Source organism: Gasterosteus aculeatus, chromosome 12, assembly GCF_964276395.1.
Source record: "Gasterosteus aculeatus chromosome 12, fGasAcu3.hap1.1, whole genome shotgun sequence".
NCBI classification, from domain to species: domain Eukaryota; kingdom Metazoa; phylum Chordata; class Actinopteri; order Perciformes; family Gasterosteidae; genus Gasterosteus; species Gasterosteus aculeatus.
Window position 1 is genome coordinate 10318189 of NC_135700.1, and position 10832 is coordinate 10329020.

A 10832-nucleotide genomic window follows, 5' to 3' on the forward strand; every position below is an offset into this window, starting at 1 on the left:
TTAAGGATGTTCGTCCATACATTGATGGAAGCAGAAGCAAAGGAGAAACAGAGAGCGTTACATAAAACAATGATTTACCACAATTTCAATTCTTCATGATGTTTAAAGGAGTTTCGATGTTTAATAGTTTACGTCTCCTTGCGAAATTCTAACCTGGCAGATGGCTGAATTTCTTGTCCATTCTTCAGCCATTTCACCTCAGCATCTGGATTTGCCACCTCAATAGCTAATTTTATCTTATGTCCCTTTTTCACTTGGTAAGCTGGATCCAACTTTTTGAGGAAAGCTAAGTTTTAAAGAAGGAAAACATACATTACAAAGTTAAAAGATCCGAACTTTGAACAGGGTTGAAATTAGACCTTAAGGCCGCTGCACAAACCTTCACTTTTCTTCTCTTCCTTCTTCATCTTCTTCAGCCTCTTGAGCATGCCTCTCAAGTCGGTAATACCGTGCTGAAAGGCAATCTTCTCATATTCTGAAGAGGGAGCATGGCTGAGAATGTTCCAAACATCCATATCCGGCTCTGCGCTCACATGGACCGATCTAATTCACCAACGTGAAAGAAGAGCTGATGAGGGCAGGAACACACTCTGCTCTGTCCTCACTTTCCTTTGCGTGTCTTTACCTCACCTGTCCACTAGATGCCATCAGCAACTTTTTATTTTAAGCTCAGCCAATCACCTGACAGCCTTTGTGAAGAGCTGTGTGTAGGCGTTTGGTAAATACCTTGTTTCTCATGTGACTGTATTTGACTTGTATCAGGACCTTTGTCCTGATAGACAAAGTGAGTAAAATGCTGTCCATAACTTCTTTCTTATCGATTTGAGGATTTAAAAAAACTGCTGCTCATTCAAAGGAAGAACCCAAGATTCAAATATGCAAAACAAACCAGACACGTTAACACGCAGCATGTCAACACAAATACGAGTATTAGAAACATGCATTTTACAAATAATAACTAAATACTTTACATGTTAGTTGTATAAGTTGTGAAACTGCATGCAAGAATAAATAACAACTATGTGATTCTGTGTTTCGGGTTGATGTAGTGTCCAATTGTTTGTGGCCAAAGGACAACAAATATTTTAAAAATGTTTACGTGTTGAGCAGGTTTCTTGTGTTTCTGAGTGAAGACTGCGCAGAGTGAGAATACCAGTGCACGTATTCTAAGAGAACACCATCATCAGCATCATGCCTAATTGGTACAAAGTGTTGCTCTGTTAGTTTTCGTTGTATGATTATGAAAGGAAAAGAAGAAAAATGCAATATTAGCAAAGACAAGTAAGCAAATAAATAAGATAGGGTGAAGATAGATATTCATATGGTAAAAAGTTGGGACTTTTATTGATGAATAAGTATTTAATTGTGTTTTCACTGGCAGATAATTTCACTTAATCAGGGAAGCTTTTGCAAACAGCAAAACCTCCCTTTTAAGGTCATTTCCTGAGAAAATGGAGACATCAAGTCACCCTGACTTATCTTCAGGCATTAGATTACAATTCCAATCTTTAGTGCAAGTGCAGAAGTAGCTTACCCTCTAAAGAAGCAAGACGATCCAGAAGGAATAAGACAGAAAAAGATTATGAAAAGCTAAGCACATTACCTTATTCTGAAAGTCTAAACATGTTGTAATTTCTTACCTCTTTTTTAATAAGGTACTGAAGTCCAGCTCCCCAGAGTCTTCTTTCCCATCGTTACTACCGAAGAAATATCCGGCAACAGCAGCAAAGTGTTAAATAACAGCACAGTATGAAACAAATCCACATTTATATACTTTCATACAATAGTATCCTGTGAACTCATGCTCAATTATTTTTAAGTGGTTTGGAATTATGCTGTACAATGCAAATATTCAAATAATAGAATTAGGCTTGGATTAAAAAGGACAACTTGGATTGTTCTTTCCGTAGACGGAAAGAACAATCAGTGCATCGATGGATATAACAAGTGCACATACAGGCAGATGTTTTGCTGGAGAGACAAGAGTTGCCATGTTTAAAGGAACAGCATCAGGCACTTTGGGAAATGCACTAGGTATTTATTACGTTCTTCTGTTTGTGTGTTAACTGTAGAACCAGAGCTTAGAGTCTAGATTCACAAAAAGACTGGAAGAGGGTGAAAAAGCCAGCTGGGATTTTTATGTTGCGTTTACGTGCTGTTACAACAACCGAGCCACCAAAGGGCTTTTAACATAAACCCTTTCTGCATAAAGCAATAACCTCCCTTCTGTAAGACTATTACACCCTCATCATGTTTCAGATAAATAGCATACTGTCCAATTCATAAATAATACTTATGAATTGCTTATCTTATTTGTAAATCAACCTTATTGGGGAGTTTTGCAGTGAAGAGCTTGACAGGAAAGAGGGGGGGGGGGTAGAAGGGGGATGCTGTGGTTACGTGCCGTTATCTTACCGCGGCTTATCTGGCGAGCCGGGCTAGATTTTCACCCTCACCTCCAGTCGTGCCAGATTAAATGTATCACCGCCTGGCTCAAGCTTCAATCTTAACACACATTCGACTGAGATCACAAGTTTTCTCCTCTAACTCTCAGAAAGAAAACGTTCCCAAAATGACCAATTATTCCCTTAAGCCATGAGCAGCCGTCCACGCGAGAACGTTACAAAACACTCAAGGTTAAAGAAAACAGCGACCTCCGTGGGAAGTGCTGCGCTCTAATCACCGGGATGAAAGATAAAGACAAGGGCATAGATGTGACTGTGTGCTTGTCTCGTGTCTCTGATCCAACAGCAGGATTAGACGCTGAGTCTCTAGTTTATGTGGTGAAGTTACAACACACGATAGCTGCACTTCCTCTATGTGGCAAACCCCCCGTGGAGGAGCTCATTTGCTGAAAAGCCCGTGTGTCTTAGCACATCCTGCTCTTTCACTGCGATCAAACCACCGTCAAAGCTCACTGCGCCGGGTAGCTGTTTGTGCAGCTGGCTCTGCTGTTTTGATCGAGGTCCCGGGAGGAGATCAGAGAGAGCTGATGGCTGCTACCAGTGCTCGGTACTCTTTGGTTTAACAACCAAATCGAGATCGGCCCGAGTCAAAGGTCAACACAATAACAGCTACTGTAGTTATTGACTACGTGAAAGAGTTTTAATTTGAGTCCTCTCAGCCTTCTCTGGTCTTCGTTTTGTGGTCCATCTGTCAAAATTCAGCAGATTGCAGGCTGCATGATCCACAACACTGGTTCTGTTTGACTGGATTTAGAGAAGGAACGGGCCACATGAGAGAGATGGAGCCTCTCATTCAGGTTTCTCCGTGCTTCGACAATCAGAATCCTAAGCGTTTGAATACGAGCCACCATTGTTGCAACAAACCGCTTTACTACCTTGATTGTTGTCCACTCCTCTTCTTACCGCCTTCGTTCCTAATAGGTTAGTATTTCCACAGTTACTTGTTATACAAAACATGGTATTCCACCAAGGGTCGCTGACCAGGAGTTTGGCAATTGTTTTAATTTTTTACAGTAGTGAATAATATAACATGTATCATGTTGTTGTGTCTTACTTTACGCTAATTTGTTTGTTTTTTGTCACATGATCACAATCTCATTGGAAAGCAAACTTCATATTAAATCCATTTGAGATCAGCAGATATTAATTGAGCACTGGAGCAGAATGAGGAATCATTTTTAATCTTCATGAATAGCCATAGATTCCTCTTCGGAGTTTGTATTCTGAAGCTTTTTATCATAAGAAAACAATTTGAACCTTAGAAAGTGTAGAATGCCTCAATATAAGCTGGCTGTTTTTAGTTTTTAGATAAATATTATGTAGAATAGCACCTATGTTAAGGTATCTCATTGAGTGCATGAGCCAGCACATGATCAAATATAAAGTGATGGGTTGAAAGGTTTTGTTTGTAAGTTTATCTGTGCCTAAGGTCAAATGTCTTGCTTAAGACCTGCATGGAGTCAAGAGAGAAGCTGTATGACACTATTACTTGTCCTTGGATCAGAGGCCAAAACGTGAAACTATCGTAGAAAAAGATGAACTAACCAATCAGCAAATAAACAATTTCATCAAACATTATTTTTTAAGATTTGAAAAACTTACGTGCGCCTAAAAGCTGCTCTTATGTCAAAGCCTTCAGCAGCACATGCCTCTAAAATACGAGAGAATACTTTTAGTACCTGAAATTATATTAGAAAGAAAACTAATGAGTTCAACAAACAAAAAGCCAACTCACCATGTACAGCCAAGTCAAAATTGCAGCTGTCAAACTTATCCCTGGATGCAACCTCACATCTGTAAGCTCCAGCAAAGTTTGCCTTGGCCGCAATGATCTGCATCTCAAACGTATAGACCTGCAACCACACGCATGAGGAGAGAGGAGAGAAGGTTCACACACAGCAGCGAGGAGCCAATATCTTTGATTGAAAACCGTGTGCGTATTTTGTTTCATATTTAGAATATTGCCGTTGATTTTCCCAGCTAAATTTCCTTGTAAATATTGTTTTGGCGTCTTGTTTTAAGATTCAAAATGTGTCGATCAAACACATCTAAGGGGGCCTGCAGTTCATCGTGTTGGATGGGGGACTGAGGCAAGAGCTTGCAAAACTGTAGGCGAGAAGGGAAACACATGCAAAACATGCATGTTGCCTAAAAGAAAGACATAACATATTGCAGTTTTTTTTTACTAATTCCAGTGAGGATAGACTTGTCAGACTAGACTTGTCCTCATTAAGCAAATTAAAAAAATGCCACTTGCGTTATCCATCCATCTTCACACCGCTTATCCTGCACACAGGTGTCACAGGGGGGCTGGAGTCAATCCCAGCCAACTTCAGGCAAAAGACGCCCTGGATTGGTCGCTAGGCAATCGCAGGGTTACACAGAGACACACAACCATTCACATACCTACGGGCAATTTAGAGTCCCCAATCAACCTGATCCCCAGAGCATGTCTTTGGAGGAAGGCAGAGTACCCGGAGCTTCTTGCTGTGAGGCGACAGTGCTAACCACCAGACCATTGTGCCGCCTCGTAACACCTTAAGTTCTCAAAATACGATGTCTCTGTTCTTGTTGAACAGAGTCCACCGTACCTTGCTGCTGCGGTCGTAGGTCTCCTTGAGCTGCAGGTGTTTCCCAGACTTGCTGGCGAGATCCATCCACTTCCCTTTGAACCATTTAACGGTGGGTTTCTTCAGCAACGACTCAGCATTCACTTTAGCCACAAATGTAATGTTTTCACCTGCACAAAAGATTATTTTACAGCATGTTAACTCTATGCATAACAATACCCTCATATTGTTTTCTCTATATTTCTCTATTTGAAGTCACTCACCTACAGTGACCTCCCCACTCTGGGGTTTCTCTGTGAAGAGTCCAGTCAGGTCCTGTCTGGTGTCCGGAGGCTGTCCCTCTGAACAAACAACAACAACAACAAGGTCCGAGCAGAAAGCCGCAATATGAAGTTGAAGGATCAAAAATCAAACAGTCTTAAATCGAAATAAACAAATGTGTTCCATTTAAACTGCATTACTTTCATTCCTTTTGAACGTTTGAATTATTTCATTCAACACCCGAGGGTTCTAAGGCTCACGCACGTCCACGAGAGACTGTCAGGAAGAAAACCAATATGTGCCACTGTAAGCAAATGTGTCACAATATGAGACATAAATCTGACGGCAGCTGAGCTCAATACCTCGGCCCGATGCCAAAGTCAACATGTTCTGTAATGTAAATGCATGTGTCACATCAAACATACTGCGAGGCGTTCGTCACGTTTGACATTTCCAGTAGAAGTAGAAGCTAGAAGCAGTATGTTGATCATCGGTGACTAAGCAAAGGGGAGGGTGGCGTTACTCACCCTCAGCTGGAGGAGCATCGTGTGCCGGAGCAGCGCTCTGGTCCTCAGCAGGCGGAGCGGGAGCATGTTCCGGTTCAACAACAGTCTCCCCAGCTGCATCAGCAGGGGCCTCAACCGGAGCTTTTGTGTTGCCATAGAGATGACAAGAAGGTAAGTAAAAAAATGCTGGATCCCCACGTTGCATACCTGCATACAGGTAGACCGATGACCAAGCCCACACTTTTCTCATCCCACAGAAAATGTAATCTTTTTTAACTTTAATATTTTGTGGACTAATAATCAGTTAAATGCATGTAGAATCCATTTGATACCTTTAAACTCTTTGATGACGAATGAAAATCTGGTCGAAAATCATCACCCAAATATTTCTTAAGTCAAATCATCTCTGAATAGCTGAACATGTTTCCATGCATTATCAGCTGCCTCTCATGCCTATCCAGGCACCAGTCAAGTGGCGGTTACTCATGAGGAAATAATGTGCTGGGGGTCACGGACTGCGTGCAGACGCAGTAGGGGTGGCTATGATGTGGGCTGCAGACAGCTGTGGGACGTCTCCCGTAGCACACAGGCCCACTGGTCTGCCGCCATTCTGCAAGATTTGTTTCCACCTTATCAAATCCGAACAGAACGACCTCAGCGGGTCACAATGACAGACTAATGGAACAAACGTTGACGTTTGACACACAGTCGTGGCAGCATGCAGGACAGTGCTCTGTGGATGCAATAGAGTGCTGGACAGAATGATTGTGATGGAGCCAGAGAAAGGAAGTACGCAGACCCTCAGCTGGATAGTTTGTCATTTATAAAGTGCATTAAACAAGTCATGTCTTGTTTTGCACTTTGAGATGGAGGGTTGAACTGGTCAACTTGAGAAGCGCTGTTGTGAAGGAAGGAGCCTAACTAAATAATTTAGGTCTTTTACAATGGGGTTGTAAAATGGGGTTCATCCAAATTCTGTGTATTACATTTAGTGTACTGTGGTCTGGACTGTTTGGAGAAGCACACAGTCGTACAAACACAGGAGCAAATCCTTGTCCTGCTGAGGACAGAGGCAGTGAAACAAATTTTGGGGAATTACAATAAATTCCAACCTAAAATAACCGCTTTACGTGTTCTGGTTGTACTGTAGTCTGCTCCTGAAAAAGACCGGGCGTGTCGACTGTCATCTTCTGTTGGTAATACACTGTGTGCAATACCTCATGGAACCCCACTTTTAAACACTCAAACTATTCTTCCAACAGCAAAATCTCGTGAGTGGAATCAATGTCCTTATCCGACATTCTGCTACAACGCTAATAAGAGTCAAACTCGTACAAATACTTCTTAAAGATGGACCATGCAAAGACGTTTCAGAGGCTCGTTGCTGAACAGCTTTCTGAGTGTGCATAATGTGAGGTCATGTGCAGGGACATTAAGTTCATGCAGTGCATCAAGTGTTCAGTGTTCTTATGCATTGTGCTCTGTTGCACCTGCATGTGAGGAAGCAGTGACCTCAAACACACAGCCACAGCATCAAAGTCTCCCACCTGGCTTTGATACAACTTTCAGGTCAAACTTGACCTTTGACCCCCCGGCAATCACTGCATAGACATTGGCATCCTCCTTGGTAATAGCTTTTAAAGCGAGGGAGTGCTTGTTTCCTTCTGCGGTGATCGAATATTTGTCCCCACTGTCAATGTCCTTTGAGTTGCATTGCCATTTGACTTTAGCATCAGGCTTCACAGTCTCTGCCTCAAAGACCACGGAGGACCCCTCCTCTGCTTCCTGAGCTTTTGGTTTCTTGGCAAACGCTGAAACTGAAGAGGGAATGTGGGTTCAAAATGAATAGCGAAATGATGAATAGTGACTTTTAACATATCTGCTTTAAGGGTGCAATCCAATTGTTTGAGGAGAAAAAATAAAAACTCATACTATAATTGTTGTTTCGACAAAAGGCAACAGTGGTTGAACTATAGTGTATAATGTTTTTTACTACAAGGAAGTTATCATTTTAGGAGCTTCAAGCGACAAACAAACATGACATCCGTAAAACAAACAAACAATACTGTAACAAATGGCAGCAAAAGAGAGAGAAGACAGAGAAGGAGGGAGGGAGGAAGGAGGGGGGGGTCTGAGCGTGGCAGCATATTGTGCTGAAACGGTGTTGTACTGTCTGCAGCACACTGGGTGGGGCTAGCTGAAAACCAATAAAGTGTCCCTTTCCTAATCAACACACAGTATCTTCAAGCAGCAACAGAATAGTGAGTTTGGGGGAGTCATAAAAGAGCAAATATTGAGCAAGGAAAAGTGGATTATTGTACAACATAGACATTTAAAAGGACATTTAAAGGTTATTCAACATCAACACCAATAAATCAGGCTGCTGGAAAATGTAAAGGTGTTCCTTTGAATGCCAACTGAGTAGCGGCGTCCTTGTAGAATGTCCATGTGTTTGCAATGTGACCTCTGGAGCCCTTCGTCAGTGTGTCATGCATTCTCATCTTTCAACAAAATAAAACAATCTAAAGAATAAAGCAACATTCATTTAACAACCGTTTTACATCACAAAGTACAAAAGTGGCATCTAGATGTATAAAAATGAAATGTACTCATTTTATTATATATATGATTATTGTACTTTGATATACCGATGATATGTTTTGTATGTAAAGTAATAATCCACAAAGTAACTACAGCATCTACAGAAAGTACAGCTCTATTCACTCGACTGTTGCCTTTCCTGCTCTGCTGAGAGGTCATTTTATTTTTTGAAAAGTTTGAAAACATGCATAGCAACACTTCAACTTTAAAAAACCTATAAATAGTGACTGGCACCCCTGACATGTGTCTACAGTAACGCAGGGTGTTTGGACTCATGCAATGTATCTCGGCTTAATTCACATCCAGAGTCGCAAACAGTTCAATGTGCACAACATAAAAAAACATGTGTTGCAAGACGACCTTATGTGTTTATATTTAGGGTACACATGTACCGGACTAATAAATGAGGCTGGCAGACTGTGGCTGCAGCCGGGGCACAGGTATCACAGCCGGGGGATTAACTGGACTCTATTTCAGTGACTGTGGGGGCACAGAGTGGCTGGTGGGCCCTCCGCCTGTCTGCAGGCTGCCATCTCTCGCCGCGCCGTCAATCACTCGTGGCGCCGCTCTACCTTTCACGCGCTCTTATGACATTCACAGTAAAAGGTCGTCAAAATGTTGGGAATTCTTTTATCTTTTTACCAGTGCATTGCTTTAGTTAGTTGCACTGGTGCTGCTGGTGGTCACTGATTACACTGAGTGGCTCCCTATTTAGGTCCAACATTAATATTCTCTTTTACTTCCTTCTTTGTTCTCTTGAGGTAAATGTCTGTCTGTAGCTACTAGATGTTCACCGTGGTTTGCTGCTGAGTAGGTAACGTACGCTGGCTCTTTTGAGCTGAAAACAGCTGCGTGTCAGACAGCTAAACGATGAGGTTGGATCTCCAGCACGAGGCGAGCTACAGATTCAGGTGACAATCATCTCTGGGTTCATCATTACGAGTAACCCCTTTCACAGGCTCACATTGTCTTTTAATACGTGGCTATCTTCAAACATACTGAACTGTTTTTAATTTTAGATTTGACAGGGAAAACTATTTTTATTGAGATGTGTCCGAGCTCTGAGTTCAACACATTGAAACGCCTTGTGGTTGTTGCAGGGTGTCGATAATGATTGATAATAATCCTAATAATAAACTGTTATTTCCCTGAACAAATCCACGGCACTAAAAGTCTTAGCTCTTTGGCCCTTTGGGCAGCAATGTGTCATGTGATATGTGGTGTGTCGTCACTCCACAAACAACGCACTAAAACCCACCCTGGAAACTCATTTGTCACGCTGGAATCTTGTTGGACATTTTTGGATCACTGGCGCATTTTGTGAACACGGTGAGCTGCATTAAATCTGACAGTGTTGATTTCACGTTACACAATGTTTCCACCTGGATCCTGCAACGTGTCACTGAGTTTCTAACACATCCGAAAGGGACTTAGAGCAACTAACCGCCACCGGCGAACACTAAGCATGGATAATTGCACGTAGTATGTTGGGATTTTAGCCGCTGGCCTCTTTAGCAATTGAACTAAGCTACTTTATTAAGCCAGTTGTTGGTTAGAAGTGCTGCCAGTACTTGACCTCGCCGTCTCTATTGTTCTTACATTCACTACCTTCTGAAAGACATTTTACCAAACACCCTATTTCATCTTTTTCTCGATATGCGTCATAGTTATAGTAGTTGCTATAGAGTATCTATATGTTTTAAAGTTGCACAAATGTATTATTTGATCTGTTATCTACTACTGATATGTAAATGTCCCTGTAAGGAGTCAAGAATGTTATCATAAAATAAAGGCTTTTTTAAATATGAATTGAATTACATATAAATGTAATTCAAGTGATATACTATTTTGGCAAAGGTTCCGAATATGTTTAATTGGCACAAATACAGATTTCAAGAACATTCAATTTTGTTTATGATGAAAACAATGTGCAGATCTCGAGCGATCTCGAGTTTGCTCGTGGTTCAGAGTTGCTTAAGAGCAGCGTGGCACAACGCAGCAGGATATTTTCTCACGTCTATTGTAATATCACATTGTTGGTTTTCTCAGAAGAAGTTTGTGTTCCAGGAGAATGTTGCACAGAGGAAGTAAAACATAAAACTAGACATTCAGTTGCAACATATTTCTTGTTAACCTTTCTTAGACTGGTCTGAGAACAGAATTAAGCTAACATTTTTTTTTCTCACATGTCTGAGGAAACATTATGAAATGAAAACGTTCCGAAGTAGCTGAAGGAGCACGTTTACCTGCTTTTTTCACGGGCTCTGGCATCCTGAACGGTCTTTCCTCCTCCACAGTGGGACTCACTGTTCCTAAACAGTTTGCCGTCTATCTCGACCCTGTGCCTTTTAATAGGGGTGCTGTGTCCCCCCCCCCCCCCCCTCCTCCCTTCTCCTTTCATGAACCACCCCACCTCTCCTACCGTGTGT

General features: G+C 41.8%; 1 protein-coding gene across 3 annotated transcripts in view; it reads right to left on the bottom strand.

Annotated features, from left to right (window-relative positions):
• The window catches only part of mybpc3 (myosin binding protein C3), a 36512-nt gene that overhangs the window by 12869 nt on the left and 12811 nt on the right, over positions 1 to 10832 (bottom strand). Inside the window, exons 1-11 of one of the 3 annotated variants that reach the window (XM_078085135.1) lie at positions 10650 to 10807; positions 7350 to 7619; positions 5824 to 5943; positions 5299 to 5376; positions 5057 to 5205; positions 4201 to 4318; positions 4068 to 4116; positions 3341 to 3379; positions 1641 to 1697; positions 380 to 543; positions 154 to 286 (exon numbers count right to left, since the gene is read on the bottom strand). In XM_078085135.1, coding sequence (XP_077941261.1) covers positions 154 to 286; positions 380 to 543; positions 1641 to 1697; positions 3341 to 3379; positions 4068 to 4116; positions 4201 to 4318; positions 5057 to 5205; positions 5299 to 5376; positions 5824 to 5943; positions 7350 to 7619; positions 10650 to 10674 — 1202 coding nt within the window. In that variant the 5' untranslated portion in view covers positions 10675 to 10807. Of the gene's footprint in view, positions 1 to 153; positions 287 to 379; positions 544 to 1640; positions 1698 to 3340; positions 3380 to 4067; positions 4117 to 4200; positions 4319 to 5056; positions 5206 to 5298; positions 5377 to 5823; positions 5944 to 7349; positions 7620 to 10649; positions 10808 to 10832 lie in introns of those variants that run through there. The other 2 variants (XM_078085136.1, XM_078085137.1) reach the window with 2 other exon arrangements.